Raw genomic sequence first — 18,674 nt, forward strand, 5'->3', positions numbered from 1 at the left:
TCATTTGGAATTTTATAAAAACCAAACCAAGCAAAAACACTCACCTTGATTATTGCTACGTATTTATACTGCAGTGCTTTTTACCATTTTTTTTTAAAACATTTCTTGCCCTAATTTTCACCCTCTTATTGTTCTTGAGCACAAATGGTTGAAAAAATTCTAGGGGCAATATAAAGTTTAACTTTTGCAAGTAAATTCAAGCTAGACCGTGTCTGAGCATCTCCACCTTGCAATTTTCTGCAATTCAATATAGTTATCCTGAATCAACAACATGTTTAAAGGAGGCGGAATTTTCATGCTGTTAACCATATTTCTTTTGCATCCTCCCTTCAGGCAGCTACTTGCTTAAAACAATGACTGCCTTAGGATATTAGAAGTAACAAATGTAGCCTTTACATGGTTATTCATCACCAAATGAAAAATAACCAAGGCAAAAGCATCTCCTTATGCAATAGTCCCCCTCCCTCATTTTTCAGCTTGAATAATCCCTTGCTTGCGTAAACCAACCAGTCAGAAAGGCAAATTAAAGGCCTGTTATTGGAAAATAAACTGATCGTGTAACCTTTTCTCTCTACAACTGCATCATTTCTCTTGCCTTAATACACTGCCCTGGACTTCCCAGTGCTGCATCAAAGCATCTTCACATGACCATTCATCTCTGCCTCCCTACAAAGTGTGCCTAATTCCCTTCCAGATTGTCTGGGAGCTCTCATTTCATGCTCCATTTTAACACCATTCTACAGGCATGGTGTTCTCCTGCAGGATTGCTGACAGAACAGTTCCCACATTCCACTAGGAGTCTGCACATATGCATGAAACGTTTCAGGCCTAGTTCTCACTGAGGTAGGACATTTGTGTCAGAGCTGTACCCCTTGAGATTGCTGGTGGAAGTTCATGTGACTGAAGGCTCTTCCATATAAAACCATTCTTTCCACATAGAAAACTAGCATATCAGAGAGAAGACTGGACTGCATCGTTCTGGAGTGGAGAATTCCATTGTGAATTCTCCTGCAGCCTGAGATAGTATAACCCAGACACAGGTTTGCCACATCACTGAGAACTAGGCATCAACACCTCTGGCAAAAATGATTCATGTAATAATGTTCATTTCTTGTATAAAATTCTTGCTGCCCAATCCTAACCCCCACAGTTGAGCTGATGCAGTTGCGCTGCTGGAGCGTGCACTGTATCCAGTGCTGGTGGCAGAGGGGCAATCAGCAGGCCTGCCTGAGGTAAGTAAAAACATTTTTATCTCTGCATAGTCCTGCTGATGGCTTATGCGTCTCCTCAGACCAACATGAGATATATATAGCTGGTGGAAGTCCAATGAGAGAAAGAGGGTAGAGAGGGGCTGAAAAATGGGGGAAAGGATCTGGCACGCGTATTTGCCACCAAGATCTCCCTCTGCATCACTCCCCTACCTCAGAATGCCGCTCTTCCCCACCCCTGCTACTTGTGGAGCCTCTCAGAACCACAGCAGAGGGCACCACACCTCTTGCTGTTTGCAGCAGCGGCCCAGCAACAGGCAACAGCGGCCCAGCTTTTGCACCACATTAAAGGATGACGCTCTGCCAGAATGCAGGCTTGGGGGCTTAATTTAGGAAAATTTATTTTTGATTCTCATTGTGGTTTTTTTCTGTTATTCTACACATGTTAACTACAAAGCCGCTCAAGGACAGAGAGGCTTTGAACATCACAGCCCTTGATCAACTGGCATAAAAGAGGCCCACTTTACTACAGATGCGCCCACCCTGGTGTTAGCTGACAGGCACCCACTTTCCGTGACAAGGACATGTAGACCTGAGACTGCCTTGCTTGCAGAACATAACTGGACTCACGTCTTCAGGTGGAATTTCTAGTTGTCTAGGAAGGAACAACCAGAGCTGCACCAAACGGAGCAGTGCCTAGTTGTTGGCATTCACGCACCCCTTCCTGCTCACCACTTTCTCGCACACTGAGTAAAGGTACAGAAGCAGGTCCAACTCATGCCTGGGTGCTGCTTGCAGCAGCTAAGGATTGCCACCTTCACAAAAACAAACCCCTGGCATGCACTATGGGGAGGAAGCCCAAGTCTGAGCCTCTCCTACCCACCCCATCCCACTCCCCTTCAGCTGCTTTTGGCCCAGCCTCCTTGCTCCACACCAGTCCTGTTTCAAACAGGACGGATATTTAAGAAGGGGGATGCTGCTGCCCCACTCCTGCCTCTACTCACTTTCAGTGAGCAGGAGGATGGGTCCGCCCAACCGGAGCAGCTCTGTCAGTGACAGGCCAGAGGGGGTAATGGGCAGACACAGGGTGCAGGGCAGTTCTCTGTCCCGTCCCCCCCAATTTGATGGGAGCCTTTCAGGCCACATTATAGATGGACCAACCCTGTATTCAAGCTACCGGTATTCAAGCTGTTCCTCTGTCATCTGTCTGGCATCATACTGGGCAAACATAAGTACAAGCTAGATGTTTAGGTGCACCGCAGTGAGCTTGAAACTGTCGAATACAGGATAAGAAAATCCAGCAATTCAACAAGCTGCATGTGTAATAATTGCCTGCAGTTCATGCATCGGTAAAAGTAGCTTTAAAGCTGTTGTTCTCTCTAAGGCTTGGGTGGCATGTGTTGTAGAACAGGGTTTCCTGAACCCTGTTGGGACCCACCAGTGGGCTGCAAGCCAATTTTTGGTGGGTCACAAAAAGTTTTTGAAACATTTCGAAAGTAAACTTTGCAAAGTACCCTTGCCCAGTTCATCTTGCAGAAGAAATTGTTACCTGGAATGCTAATGCTAACCTGTGGTATGAGGTAATTTTTATACCCCCAAATTAAAATGTTACATTTTCCAATTTTCTCTAGTAATTGGCATGCCGTAGATCATGTATGAATCCAGTTTCAGCCTTTTGTCTGGCCTGAAAGTCCCTAACTGTACATCTTGCTCTCCAGTTCAGCCTTCTGGGTACCCTGGAATGACTGTAGTGGTTCCCATCCTTAGAAGCATGCAGACCACCGAAGCAAAAATGGGAATTGTGGACCACGTGCAGCCCCCACCCACTCCACCCCTGCATACAAAATATACAATTAAATTTGTAATAGAGAAGATTTATTAGATTTATTATTTATACAGAAGATTTTGTTGCTGATTGCAGCTGCGAATGGTCTGTTCTCCGCTCTCTCTGGTTGTCTGTAGGGAAACATCTCCAGACCAAACACTCCCCCACAGAGGCCAGAAAATGAACTGCCCACTGCTGCAGCCAACACTTCTGGTGGTCCATGGGAGAGCGCTTACTTGACCAGATGCTAGAAGTAATTGAAGACAGATTTTTTTTTCAGAGACCTTGTAGATCACTTCTCAGAATCTCACAGACCATCGGTAGGGAACCAGTGCTGTAAATGTTTTGGGGAATAGTCTTTGAACTCCATTTCTAGGGAGGGTCTAGCAAATGTCTACACACACATTCTATATGTAAGGTTTCTAGCAGCTTCGGGAGCACAGGTCTCTCATTATTTATTATTTATTAAATAATAATTTAATAAAGGTCTCTCATTATTTATTTAATAATAATAATAATAATAATAATAATAATAATAATAATAATAAACTAAGTTTTATCTAGTGGGTCTCAATAGAGTGTCATTTTAAAAAGTGGATGCCTGCACTAAAAAGTTTGGGAAGCACTATTCTAGAAACATATTTAAGAATGCTTGCAAGCTGCTCTTCCACCACTTTTGAAAGTATGTTCCTCTACAGTACATTATAGACACCGTGTTTCATTACAGCTAATTGACCTCTTCTTTGAATGCATGTATATATGTGTTGGGTCCAGAGTAATGAAATTTACTATTGGCAACAACACCTTAACTTTCCATCAGTAAGGAAAGAGCTCCTGGAGGAAAATCCCTCATGAACTTTGCCTTATCACCATCAATCAGTAAACCATTTTTAACGTACTATTTTAAATTACGTTAATAAGCATGTGAGTGTCTAGATAAGAGTCCATCGTTAGCTTATGCGTTATTAATTACGCCCCAAGGTCTAATTATAACTGGCTTTTGTTACTCTGCTCTTGGAATATGTCACTGCAAGTGATCAAATATTTTAAAATGCAAAAAAGATCTCTCCAGGCAAATGAGGAAATTGTGCTTCAGACTCAAAAGTAGTGATAGTTTTAGGAAAAACATTGGCAAAAAGAGAGGAACAAATGTAAGTTAATTGGCCACCCACAATTCTTTTGGAACTATCGAAGAGCCATGAATCAAGCCTGAGCTACATCTGGACTGTAGCAATGTAGGAAAAAGAATCACATATCTGAATGCTTTCAAAGCACATCATAAAGGCACCGGGATGATAGCACAATCCTCATCCTGCTATGTAAGTTTTCCGCTGGAAAGGATTTGTTTGTCTGACATGGTGGAACATTCCAAATTGCAATTTTTCCCATATACACTTGAGTATAATCCAGTTGATCATGCATACCATTTTACCCGTTAATTGGGCAAAGAAGCACCTTTTAAAGTGGTGTATTTAGCAGGGGGAAAGCAACAGTCCCTTTTCACCCCAGCACGGGATCTTCTCCATCTTTTGTGAATGAGCCCTTTGAGGACAAGGAACCATTTATTGATTTGTTTTGCTTTGTTAACAGCTTTGTGAAAGACATTGTTGAAAAACAAAAATAATTTTTAGTATCTCAGCCTTCTGTTTCCTAGTTTCAGAATTCTACTGCATGCAGAGGCCAGACTTCAGCCTAATGTATTGGACATACAAAAATCAGCACAGGCTCAAAATGTATTTCTCAGAAGCAACAGTTTTGAATGTAAATTGTACAAAATGAGAACTTCTGAAGGCATTACATAGGTTTAAGTGAGATAATACACTTCATCACAAAACCAAGCAAAGAAGCTTCACTTAAAAAAAAATAGTAGTCACTCTTCTGTATTGATGGTCAGATGTTTTGATGAAAATCTCAAAATTCTATGCCATTTATTCTCTGAATTGTAATATTAAAACATTTGGCTTTGCTGATTTGATCACCAAATTCATGTTAGCTTTATTTTAACGATGTGTTGGATCCTGCTAACACAAACCAAGGAGGAGGGGGAAAAATGTTTTTTTTGCCACCCTTCTTTTCACCAGTAACCTCTCATTTGAAAGCAGAGTGAACAGAGAAAGCCTTTATCTGAGCATGTCCTTTCCCTCTCCATGGTTGTTTGGTGGCTGAGCCCTTCCTTTATCTCCAGAGGTAATAATTGTGGGGAGGACATTTTTTTCAGGAACACACTATCCCAGTTCACTCCCCCTCCCATAGGCTTAGAGATAAAGGTAGAGCTCCAAAGCAACTGTGGGGCAGAGGAGGTGAAAATTAGGATTAGAGACTGCTTTTGTAGATGAGTAGATGGAACGTTATCATATTCCCAGGTTTACTTTGATTTCACAGGGATAGCCTGCTCCTCCAGCTCAATTAGCTGATGTTAGATATCAGTAGCTGTACTTTTATCTGCTTAATTGCAGAGACAGATGAAGAGATGAATATTCATGGCAATAAGATTGCATCGGAGACTGGCACACTTAGAATGGGAGCTCTTTGTCTCAGGAACCAAGGAGTGCCCGCCGTCAACAGCACTAATGAGACTCCATGCTGACAGCGCTGGTGCCCTTCACCTGCCTGACGAGGAAATAAACGCACAACTAATGAGCTCTTCTTGGACCTTGCAGATAATTTATTTGGCAAGCTGAAACTACAGTAGATGCAATTTGCAAAATGCAAATGAGATCCTATATTTTTGTGTAGTCAAATTACATAGCGTCTTCACTGCCATAATCCACATGGTAAGGATGCTTAAAACAGCATTAAGCGGAAGAATTATATATATATATTTAAAGAATATACAGGATACAATAAAGCATACAATAATTAAGCTCTCAGGCCATTACTGAATGATATAGAACAGTGATTTTCAACCTCTTTCATCTCATGGAACAGATAAGGCACTAAAATTGTCAAGGCACACCAACTGGTTTTTTGACAACTGACAAGGCACACTGTACTGCCGGCCACTGGCAGAGACTTGCTTTGCTATATCCTATCTTCCGTGTTGGGCTGAAAAGCCCGACATGGAGGTTCTCAAGTCTGTGCCGGCAAAATAGAATCCCCATTGGGGGCCTGTGCCCTTCCCCCAAGGAGACCTTCGTTGGCCCCAGCAGTGCAACCAGATACAGAGGTAGCCATTTTTATGCTGCTGCACCCGACGTTGCTATGGGGAGTAGGATTTGCCTGGCTGCAATCCTATCTACACTTGCCTGGGAGTAAGCCCTATTTCCTGTAATGAGACTTCTGAGTAGACATACATAGGATTGGGCTCTAAGTTTACGTACATGAAGATTCACAGGTATGGAAGATACTATAGCTCACTAGACAGGTCTATGCACATTTACAGAGAAGTTGCAATGTTTTCATTGAGACTCCTTCTCAGGTAAGTGGGAACAGAACTTGGTCTTGGTCTTCACATACTTTCTATCCCAAGAAGATCCATTTGAGTCACATCGATACGATATACAAACCGTCCTGGAGGTTACACACAATTCTGACTGTAATGTACACCTCAAGGAAGTTGCACATCAAGTGACCCATGCTGTCATGCCTTGCACAACAGCAACAGAAGAAAAACTGGCACAGGATAACAACCCAAATCTGTCTGAGGAAGAGCCTGCACACAGCTTGGGAGGATTCTCTCTCCCCCCCCCCCAATTCTATCTGTTTGCAAAAGTTCCACTTTCAGGAGTATGTGTGTTTTCGCAAGAGGCTGTTTTGGGAGAAAGGACGGGCACATTGGCTTGCAAGAACTTCCTTCCACACACAATTGTTAGGATACAGTATGTAGGCTGTAATGAATGTATATTACAGCTGTAACAAGCAGGTAACATAACTGAAGCCTTGATTTGGACAGGCACCTTGAGAACGTCAGAAAACAACAATCTAGACCAGTGATGGCAAGCCTTTTGGGCTTGGCGTGTCAAAAATTCGGAAAATGCCTAACTTGACTCTGTTGGCATGAGTCAGAAAGAGAAACAATTCTTTTCATATTCATTTATTTTAAAAAAATACAGTCCAATAATGTCTGGTGCTATTTATTATATAAAGAAATGTCAAATAATTACAAAAATGAAATACAAGTAAAACAAACCCATTTGTTGTCGGGTGTCTGAACACTAGCGTGTCACCCCAAATGTTGGGGCATGTTACCTTCGACATGCATGTCATAGGTTTGCCATCACTGAGCTAGGTCATAAGAGGAGGCTATACCCTGTTCTCTAATTTACAGATGCTATTTACAGCCCCTGCAGACTCTGTACGGTCCATTTAGGCATTGTGTACAACTATAAAGCAGGCATGTTTCAGGAACTGTACAAAGTTAACAAAATGCTGCACTAAATCATAGGTGGCAGCTTGTTACCTGTCACTGTTCCACACTGCCATGCAGTCTGGTACTGCCCTCTTCCCCCTCCCTCCTAGCAGGTGCTGACATTTCTCAGATACATCAGACTTGACTTCCTGCTGGGAATTAGATTGAGATAAAGAAACTGCTTCTTCCCCCTCACAAGTGAAAAGGAAGCAAAATGCTTTTTTCCTCCTCTCTAAAAAGAGGCACTGTCTACCCAAAGCACTCTGCTAGCTTTAAGGTTGACTTAGCGTTAGTTAAACCTCTGCTAAATTAAGCATTACGCTTATGACAGGGCTTGCATTTTCACACGGCAAAATTTAGCCACGTCTGTTTTTGTCACACAGGGAATTGTCTGTGCATTGTGGGCGTGATCAACCTGTCAAAGAAATAATTTAGATTCTCATTAAAAATGGTTACAAAGTTACCTGCAGTTTCCAGAAAGAATTTGCTTCTTTTTGAATGCAGTTGTTCTCCTTAACTGATCAAATTTGCATTGAAATATGGCAGCAAAATGACTTTTCAGCCTGATATGACTTTTGTTGGTTATCCTATCTGTTATGTCATGAGTTTACTCCAGAGAGAAAGCCTAGTTTTCACTGAAATAGTTTGTCTTGTCTGAGCTGTACCATTTCAGACTGCAGGTGACGACTCGTGATTGAAAAATCTCTATTATTAAAAATATCCCTGCACATTAAGAACACACACGAGGTCAGGGAGAAGGGTTTTAGCCAGCAAACTGTATGCACATGTGTGTATGGACATCCCGTGAACCCACAGCGTCAGTCTGAACTGGTCCCAGTCTAGACACAGGCTTCATGTCAGTGAGGGAGCCATTTTTAGTAGTTGGGAGATCACTAATTGTTACCTAATTTACCATGCCCTGGATTTGAAGCTCACACAGCTTCCATGCCAGTTAAGGGATAAATGCATATGATTTAGAAACAGGTGAAGGCTATGAGATGAGAAGGAGGCAAGCGTTAAGATATACCACATGAATTCTTTAGCCTCAAAACACATCTAGAATGGCCAGAGGTCCTCATGTTGTATATGAAGGTTACTAAAGATCAGAGAAATAACCACCCATATAACCACCCACATAAGCAGATTCTCATCACAGCTATTGGACTGTCAATCCAAATTGTTGTGTTGTGTGTTGGGCTGGTGGAAATACAGTATTAGCCAAAGCTTACACTATGCTCGAAGGGGACTCTCTAGACCAGGGGTGTCCAAACATTTTGGCAGGAGGGCCACATCATCTCTCTGACACTGTGTCGGGGGCCAGGGAAAAAAATAATTAATTTACATTTCAAATTTGAATAAATTTACATAAATGAATATATTAGAGATGGAACATATGAATGAATGAAGGTCCTGCAATAGTTCAAGGCCTATAAAAGGCCTTGCATGAAGCAAGGCCAGCCTTTCCTTTGCTGCCACTGCTGCATCACAGATGTGAAACAGCAAGTAGTGGAAAGAGTCCTCATTCCACAGCTAACGCAAGAGGTCAAACAGTGGGCCGTCATGCTGAGAGCAGTTGCATCAGGCCAGCACGGGCTCCAGCAAGTCTCCGGAGGGCCAGAGGCTCATTGGAGACTGGGGGCTCCCTGAGGGCCAGATTATGTCCTCGAGGGCCGCAAGTGGCCCCAGGGTCAGGGTTTGGGCACCCCTATTCTAGACCATCATTTCTGTAATATGTGGTGTCCATATATACACACACAAAACTCATAGCCATTTTCATCATTGTTTGAGGTCACACTTTATCACTGATTTTATACAAAAGGTGAAAAATATATGAAGCATAGATCACAGGAACATCATGATTACAAACAAAAAATATAGTGAAGAATGCAAGATCAGTGACAAGATCCGTTTCATGCTATAAGCAAATACAAAAATGCTTTAATGCCTGTTTTAATAGGCAATGTATCGTTTTACTTGTTGTAGTTTGTCCAATAAAGGAATTGTAGTATTCTGTGAAATACTGTGGTTCTTTAAGAGGCAAAACACAAGATTTCAGGGTAAAAATGGCCATCATTTCTGTGTATGCCCACAATCCTAAGTGCCTTGGAGCTCTTTACCCTTAGACACAGGGTAATGTTTTTAAGTCCGTTTCAATCCTGAATTAACTTGTGTACACAGAAATTTGATACATTAAAAAAAAGATTTACTTACAGATTCTGGGCATTCACCTATAAAGCCAAGATTTGAAGCTTCACTAAAAGTCAATGATCCTTAATTATTTCAACACACACTACTGTGGATACAACATTTTACCAAGAATGTTTGGATCTTGGTTGTCACTTTAGCCCACTGAAAATCGTTTGTGTGCATAAGAGAACTGAATCTGTTGCTTACTAATTGCTTCTCTACTTATGCATACATTGCAATCTCCTTTTGAAACCCCAGAGCTACACAAAGGATTTTGGCATCATGTTAGGAAATTCATTTCTTAACAGGTAATAGCTGGAATGATAACACACAGTCTATAAGCCATTTAACTGGCACCTCCCAAACCTTCCCTTGACGAATTTTGACTGGGCTGTAGTTAGACGATCCATCATAGATTATATATTGCGTGCAGAAGCTCTGGTCAGAATTCATCTCAGCATGATAGGCCACCGTGTTGATTGCCTGCGTCACATCATTATCTGATTTGGGCTTCCGCATAAGGAGCTGTCCCCCACCTGCTTTAACCAATTCTTTGAGGTCTTCTTTGTTGTGCTCCTTAAACATCCCCAGAAAATAGAAGTAGCAGCCATCAAATAACTTCGGCAACTGAAACAAAGCACAAAATTTCCAAATTTTGGAAAATGTGGAATATAAACAGCTAGAAATTATTACAAAAAAGCAACAGTGCAGCTTCTTTGCAATCCCTCTGTCTTTAACACCCACAACTGAGCCTTCCCCACTGTCTTACTCTTGTTTGAATAGTACTTGGAAAAAATACTGGCTTTTGCCTGCCAGACAATTATTAGACCTTCTAGCACAGGAGTGTCAAACTCATCTCACACAGCAGGCCGAATAGCGTTCATGGCACTGGCCATGTGATGTCATTAAGCAGGTGATGACCAGAAATAAACTCTTTGCTCACTTAGGAACTCATGAGCTGCAAATGACAGAAGAGAAAATATGTAAACCTTGATCATATTTTCTAGATATAGGAAAGCTCAGTTATCAATTATCACCACTTCTGTCAAGGCATCACTTCACAGCTCAGCAACTGAGAAGCTGATGGTGGTGCTGTAAGAGCCAAATTATCGGGGGAGGGGGCAGATAAAGAGCTTCTGGGGGCCATATCCAGCATGCAGCCTTTGTGTTTGACAGGGGTGTTTGACACCCCTGTCCTAGCCAAGAGCTGCTGTGATGCAATGTCAAAGGCTGTTTATAATATAACTGCTCAGTGGGACAATGTTAGCAACAGAATATTAACGAATAGTGTAACTTTTATTGGAAAAGTGAAAGTGACTGGGGAGGTAGGCAAGACAAATAGGGGAAGATAGAAGCAGGAGCTGGGAGTGGCAGGAAGGCTGAGAATATGAACAGGGGAAAGCTCAATAGGTAGAAAAGCAAAGCAAATTGTCATGGAGAGATCACTATCTGGTGAGCTTTAGACTTGCATCAATTGCCCCTACAGAGATGGGGAACCAAAGTGTATGGCCTACACTATATTGTAAATTTTATTGTTGGAATTTTGCGTACAGACACACCTACTACTACTAACATATACATGTATTGTTTAAATACATAAATATGGCTCCAAAGGCAATGTAAAGATAACGAGAAACCCTTTACCAGCTGTTCTTTGTTCAGCCGACCTCTTCGTGGACCACCATCTATTTCATATTTCTCTTCTTGCTCCCTAGCTGTCACCTGCAGGCACATCTCTACCCCTAGAATTTGGAAAAAGATAGGCACAAAAATGGAGTGAGAATGGTAGTTAGTGAGAATTAAAATATCTTCAAGAAAGAGATTCTAGCACTCGAAAAGTCACCATGAAGTCAGGAAGCAGGACTGGACCCTGACTGATAAGAATATAGTTGGCTTATAAAGGGAGAATCCAAGATTGAATGAAGCTCAAGCAATTATTGTAACCACTCTTTTTAAAAGACACCTCTCATAAGGCTTAGAAGATAAATTTAGAAGTGAGAGGACCTAGATGGATGAGAACAAAGGCACAAATACTACTTAGCAAATAGAAGTATGGCAGTAACAAGTGTAGGTCAGAGGAGTTAACAATTTGGCATCTGAAGCCTATTCAATCAGTTTAATGCATTTACATTTTTCTAGTTGACAAAGAACTAAGATCTTGACATTTAAAAAAGATTTAAAAAATTTACCATTGCACACAAACCCTTTCAGGCACTTAATCAACGAGATGCAAAACAAGAGACAGAAGTCTTGGGTCATTTTTCAAACTTGAGTTTTGTAACACTGAGGAGCCAGTAACTTTCGGCAACCCAATTCAGTGCTGGGGCAGTGCCAGTAGCCTGGATGATGCCCCAACAACAGCTGTCACCAATGTGCCATAGGCACATTGCAGTGGCCAGAAGCTGATTGGTGCCAGCAGAGAGGCCTGTGCCAGTTGGCACTGGGCCTCTACACAGCCTCAATGGCTGGTGGGAGTGCACTACAGTAAGTTCCCCCCCAAACAGAGGGGAGGACGGCAGAGGCAGTCACCAAAGCCTATCTCCCTCCTGGGCCACAGAGTCCAACATGGGTCTCCTGTGTCACCTAAGGAGAGGATTTGGCAGCTCCCTAAATAGCTGGTGCAGCTCTGAGGAGACCCGTGGGGCCGCTTGGGCTCTACATGGAGTAAGAGCTCTGTACAGGGAACCAAAGTTCCCTTACCCTGAGGAAACTTCCAGCTGCTTCCCCAGCCCCAAAAGAAATGACAGCCATTTCAGCACCACTGTACCATGGTACAGTGCCCAAGGATCGGGACCTAAGTTTGAAACAAAAAGTGTGAATTTTGACACCTGGAGTTTCACTACATCTACACTGTGTGTGAGGATGATGTGTAGACCTAGTGTAACTAAAAGTTACGCTAGCAAAATGGATACATTATAAGATATTCTTCAAGCAGGACCATTATAAGATACGGTTGAGAGAACGCATTGGGAATGAATGTGACCAATGCTCTTTGGGTCCCGTTGAGGAGAAAGACAGAATAAAAATACTGCAAGCAAGCAAATAAATAAATACTACAAACATACAGCCCAGTCCTATCCCTGGCAGCAGTGCTAAGTGTAGCGGCGCCAAAAAGTGTGGTGTGACGGCTGATTTGTCAAAACACAATGTGCTGGCCACAGCAGGCCAACAAACCAGAATCTTTATTCTTGGACAAGTTCTCCTACCTGCCAGTTGGCCTTGATCACTATTTTTACCATGTTTACAGCCCAATCCTGAGCTACCTGGAGCTGTGGGACCTAGCGGCTCCACAGAGGGCTCCCGCCAGATCCAGAGCCTCCCACACTACCGCAGGAGGCTCCTTGGGAGAAGGGGATGTTCGTCCCCTTCCCCCAAGTAAGGGAAGCAGCCCCGCAATGGGGCTACTCACTTTAGCGGTGACTGTTTGGTCGCCGCTAAAGTGAAGGCGCTCATGTAGGGCAAGCAGCCCTGTCTGAGCGTCCTGGATCCTGCGAAGCTTGGTTCCGTGGATTTGCCTCTCCCCCGCCCCCGACACACCTCCCCCATGCCCCCGCCCACACCTCCCCCTCCCCGAAACACCTCCAACTATACCCCCTTCTCCCGTTCTGCAGCCCAGAAACCGCCGAGCCGTGGAACCCGGGCGCCCGTCGCATGCTGGTTCAGCACCGGCCAGAGCTGAGCCAGCTCCAGTGGGAGCCCGGCAGTAAGCCCCGCAAACGTACCTTACGGCATGTTTGAGACTGTGGTCCGCACCGCAGAGGTGTGGCGCAGACCACAGGATCAGGCTCTTAGTCTTTTTGACATAATTAGATATAAAAACGTAATGCTGTATCAAGGATATAGCTACATCTAAAGGCACATACATTTACATAGCTGCATTCTCAGTCCACTACTTTGACCATATCTTCCTTATTTTGTTGTCTTATTATTTCTGCAACTGTAATGAGAAAATATTATTTCCAGTGCGAATACGCTAAGATTAAGTTTCAGACATTGCTGAGTTTTTGCTAAGAGGGAAAGTCATCAGGAGCATAAATTAATTAAACTGTCAGGCTTCTTCAGTGTCCATAATGCAAACTTAGTTTTTCTTATTTAAAATAAAATGATTGCATTTTAACTGAGGGTTTGGAGAGAGCTAGTTGCAAGCTTCAGATACTTAAGCGTTTATTTGTTATGCCAAATCAACATTGACCAAGTCCCATTTAATTTAATGGGATTTACTTTGGAGTAAACATGCACAGGATTGCACTGTAAGCCAATGTCTTGTTTTCTAGACAGTACCTGTTTTGTCCTCTCCAAAGCTCTTATTTGCTGGCACAGCAAGTTTTAAGACTGGGCCATAAAATATTATTTGTGTGCCCTGGTGAGATTTCTTCTTCAGTAATGTCTAAGTTGACTTTTGCAATTGCCAAACAGAAGGTATGATAAATAAGCAAGGGAAGGAAAATCCCCATTTTTCCTAGACAAATGTTTCATCAGCAGGAGTCCAATTATTTGTTATAACAATCTTTAATGTGCAATGATTCTGAAGAAGACGAATAACGAAGACTGGTGGGAACAGATGGAGCCGTGGTGTTAATTACAGGCACTTAGCTGCATCAGACCCCATGAGTTATTCCTAACATATCCCACCAGCAAGGAGAATCATTGGCTTTTTAAAGAAGTATGTTGTTTACTAAGCTGAGAATACTAAGTATACTAAGAATATTAAGACTGTACTAAATCAGTACATTCATAACTTACTACAATTAAACTAAAAAGGACTGAAGTGTTAAATCTATCTTTTTTTTTTTTTTAAGAGAAACATCTATTGTTCTCTTACCCATATTTCATATCGTCTCCCTATGAGAAATGTTCAGTTTCTAAGTTCATGGACTTCCAGAAATCAATCTATTTTTCTGGAATTTTTTATCATTCTAATGAAACTTAGCATACGCAGCATTTTCAAATATTCAAAATATAAGAATTATAAGGTAATTAAAGTAACACTAGTATTTCATATTACTATTTTATATTTGATTACTAATTTAGATTATTATTATTGATTACTGTAATTATTAAGAGTTTGAGAGTGTCAGCAGACATTTGGAGAGAGGCAATCCAGTCAACGAAGTCCTTCACCAAAGGCTCCTGAGTAAACTTAACAGCCATTGAATAAGAGGAAAGATCCTTTTATGGATTGGAAACTGGTTCACAGTTGAGGCAGGTAAGAAGTGGGGTTCTCAAAAGGATTTCTTTGAAAGAAAAATGATGTTGGGGTAAACGGCAAGGCAGGCAGGTTTGCAGATTATACCAAACTATTCCAAAAACCGAAAAAGAGACTGAGATACAAAAAAAACCTCTCCTAACTGGGTATATGGGCAACAAAATACCAGCTGTGGTTCAAAGTGTAATGTGAGGCCAAAAAAATCCTAACTTGCTAAGATCTTGAGGTTGTGGTGGATAGCTCAATGAAAACATTAACCCAATGTGTAGTAGCTGTGAAAAAGGCAAATTCCTTGCAAAATGTCCTTAGAAAAGAAATTGAAAATAAAGCTGTTATACAGTACAGCCCTTTTACAAAAGTATGGTGTAGCCAACACCTGGAATACTGTACATCAATGGTTCTCACACATTTAGCACTGGGACCCACTTTATATAATGAGAATCTGTCAGGACCCATTGGAAATGATGTCATGACCGGAAGTGACATCATCAAGCAGGAACATTTTTAACAATCCTAGGTTGCAATCCTACTGACACCTACCCAGGAGTAAGTCCCATTGACTATCATTGTTAAAAGACTATGCATAGTAGCCTGTTAAAAGTACAGGCCTGTAACATTTCCCTAAATGCAGTCACATACCATTATAGCATCAAGTCTAACATATTAAAAATAAAACATTGAAATAAATGGGGACCCACCTGACATTGGCTTGCAACCCACCTAGTGGGTCCTGACCCATAGTTTGAGAAACACTGCTATACACAGTTTGGTCCTCAACACCTCAAGAAGGCTATTGCAGAAATAGCCACTGTGGGAAACAGAATGGTGGGTAGAGGGACCATTGGTCTGATGCAGCAGGTCTCATTACATACTGCAGATGAAAAGGCTAAGAGCACACATACATGTATGAATATATGCACTCACACACCTTGCCTAAGAGCGCCTAAATAGTTCAAAGGAGAGGTGAGATTTAGCAGGCAGGGGGATCTTCTGAAATTGTGGTTCAGTCCGTAGCTCAGAAGGCATTCATACTTCTGTGGCAGTAGCATAATGCTGAGCAGGAAAATATCTGAGCCCTCAACTTTAGAGAACACAAGGGCATCCTATACAAGATGAATCCCCTGTTTCTTCCCTGTATTTTGTGCCTATTTTTCCGTATTTTTGGACAACATCTCATGAGAAGCTCCAATGGAGGTTTAGCAGCGTAAAAAGCTGCTGACAAACAGCCTTTGACTGTTTGAAACTCCATTACTAGCAAGCACAGGTCTTTGTGGAGTGGGGTTTTTCTTCCCATCTGGGTTAGCTACTTCTCCCCCTCCAGGGCTGGCAGGCACCTGCCACTGGGCAGCAATCCTGTTTATCTAAGTAATAGGAGGGTGCGTGTGAATGGAGAAGCCTGGTGGGTTCCACTCCTCCAACCAGGTAACTAGAAGACATCATCAGACCAAAGTTATTTAGCTCTAGGAACCAAGAAGTTTTCTGGAGGAAAAATTCATTACTGGCTACAATTCATAGTAGGTATGTGCAAGCTCATGGTTTTAGAAGCAGGCTACCTCTGATTGCCAGATGCAGGGGAGGGCACCAGGATGCAGGTTGTGTCTGTTGTCTAATGCATTCCCTGAAGCATTTGGTGAGCCACTGTGAGATACAGGAAGCTGGACTAGATGGGCCTTTGGCCTGATCCAGCGGGGCTCTTCTTATGTTCTGTGTTCTTCTAGGGATCCCTGCTGCAGGTACATGCAAACATACCCACTTACCATCCAGTAAGTGTAGGGGACCAGAATTCCTTAAACAAGTGCAAATTGCTAGAATAAGGACTGCATTTTCTAGCAAGCTGTGCTCAAGGAATTTATTCTTTACCTACTATTTTCACTCCAAGCCCACCTGACAGCTTCCCTAGTTTAACATAGCAATGCATGTGGGGAGGGGCAGCTCTGTGAGCTGGGTTTTTAAGTATAATCCCAGCTCCAACTGCTGAGCCTTAATGGTAACTGCAACCACTTGATGAAATCTTTTATTGTTGCTCATTCAGCTTTCAGGCATTTTCCATTCCCTGCTTATTCTTTTTCTACTCGCCCTTTCCCCCTTTTTGTTTAATTTCTTTTCTTTTAGACCTTTAATAAACTATACTACATTTTGACCCTTTGCCTGCCTAGTCTCTTTTTGGGCTGTCACATTTATTTGGCCTGCAGATGCTGTTGTGGGTTTGATTAATAAGAGTCACAGGACTTCAGTCTTTTCAGTCCCCTTATGCCTAGCTGTGGTAGTAGCAGATACAAAGTTTTCTCCCATTCAGTTGCTGATTCCGTATAGGGGAGGGGGGCAGTGCACTCTGACAACTAGGCCCTACTCCCCTTAGTCAGTCTGTCTCCCTCCTGCAAATTCATTTTCCTTACACCAGGGGTCTCTAAACTTTTCGGCCAAAGGGCCGCATCAAATATCTGGCACAGGGTCAAGGGCCGGGGAAAAAAATTAAATATAAAATTTAAATAAATACATTTGAGATGGAACTTAGATGAATGACTGAAATGAATGGGCTCAAATGTCCAGGATTTCTCCAAGCACCAACAGAGCCCAAGAAATAAAGCACACACACTTAAATGGACCCCCATTTCCCCACCCCACAAGTACAACTCTGGTTGTGTTTGGTCAACTGGGCCAGAGGCTCTCAGGGCATCAGAGGCTGGCTGCGTGCTGGGTAGAGGCCGCATCTGCAGGCCAGGGTTTGGAGACCTCTGCACTATACAATACAGATGAAGTCAAGGTCTGCATGCGTTAACCATTAAGAAAAGCAGAGACCCATAAAGTTGAGACCTCAACAATATGTGTCAGTTTCAAAAAAACTGAATCAGTGAAATATGAATGGAATATTAGCAATGGAATATGCGTTTTACTCAACATTCTGACTTCCACTTCAGGAATCTGTCTAGTTCCTTGTTGTAGCTGCCTAGTAATACAGCAAATCTAAAATTGGTAAATAGGTACAAAACACCTTACATGGCCAGAGACATGCTTTCTAAAGAACTAGAAAAGATTAATACTGTGGAGAAAGCATGCCTTCAGAACGCCTTAAAGAGAGAAGTTCAGAAGGAATGGTCAAAAAGGGCATCAACATGAGAGGACACTTAATGCATCATTAAGAGAAGCAGCCTTAAACATGCAACTGTCTTATAAGTTGCTCCTTGTTTGAAAAGATGTGCAGTTATTGTTAAAATTAGCAAAACATGCATCTATTTCCAAGACGGAGTTTGTGAATTGCAGGGCTACCTTCCAGAATCTTACAGTTCACTCAGGACCAAACCACACATTGCATAAAACATATATTTTGACCCTATGTGTTTGTTTCAGCCAATCAGCAGCCAGCAAGAAGATGGAAACAGAATCCAGGGCCATGATGCATGGCATTCAATTTTTTCCTTCCATGCTACAGTGTCACAAAAAATGCGCTCACCCCAGCTGCTATTAGCCCTGGGAAGGGAGCTTCAACTGGTAGGAGAACCACCACCCCCCATCATTACCCCACACACAGACGACCAAAATATGCATTTTGTGTAACTGGCCCCCACTCAGTGAAGACCCAACCCTTGGCTTTTCAGAGAGGTCAGCAACTCAAAGAATTGTGACTTTAATAAATAAAGCACTAAGCTTTATTGTCGTAGTCGGGACATCAATTAGTTCACAAAGAACTGGTATAAATATCAGAAGCAAATGGGAAACATTCTCCAAAACTATGGAAGAATTGCTTATTTTACAATATAACTGCTCACATCTTTGCAAAAGCTAGCCTTTATTCTCTCAACCAATTGATTTAGCATGGCAATGTTAAGGTCTAGTGCCAAACCCAAAGACCAGAATGACTGTTGCTTACTCTTACCTAGTAAAGAGGCTGTGATCAGCCGA

At 42.3% G+C, this 18,674-nt stretch overlaps 1 protein-coding gene across 1 annotated transcript in view; it reads right to left on the reverse strand.

Moving 5' to 3' along the window:
• Positions 1-8,861: 8,861 nt before the first annotated feature.
• Positions 8,862-18,674, reverse strand: part of BARD1 (BRCA1 associated RING domain 1) — a 60,717-nt gene continuing 50,904 nt past the window's right edge. Inside the window, exons 10-11 of the mRNA XM_066626514.1 lie at positions 11,213-11,310; positions 8,862-10,195 (exon numbers count right to left, since the gene is read on the reverse strand). Of these exons, the coding sequence (XP_066482611.1) occupies positions 9,863-10,195; positions 11,213-11,310 (431 nt within the window). The 3' untranslated portion in view covers positions 8,862-9,862. The remainder of the gene's footprint in view (positions 10,196-11,212; positions 11,311-18,674) is intronic.

The sequence above is a fragment of the Tiliqua scincoides genome, chromosome 1, assembly GCF_035046505.1.
Source record: "Tiliqua scincoides isolate rTilSci1 chromosome 1, rTilSci1.hap2, whole genome shotgun sequence".
NCBI classification, from domain to species: Eukaryota; Metazoa; Chordata; class Lepidosauria; order Squamata; family Scincidae; genus Tiliqua; species Tiliqua scincoides.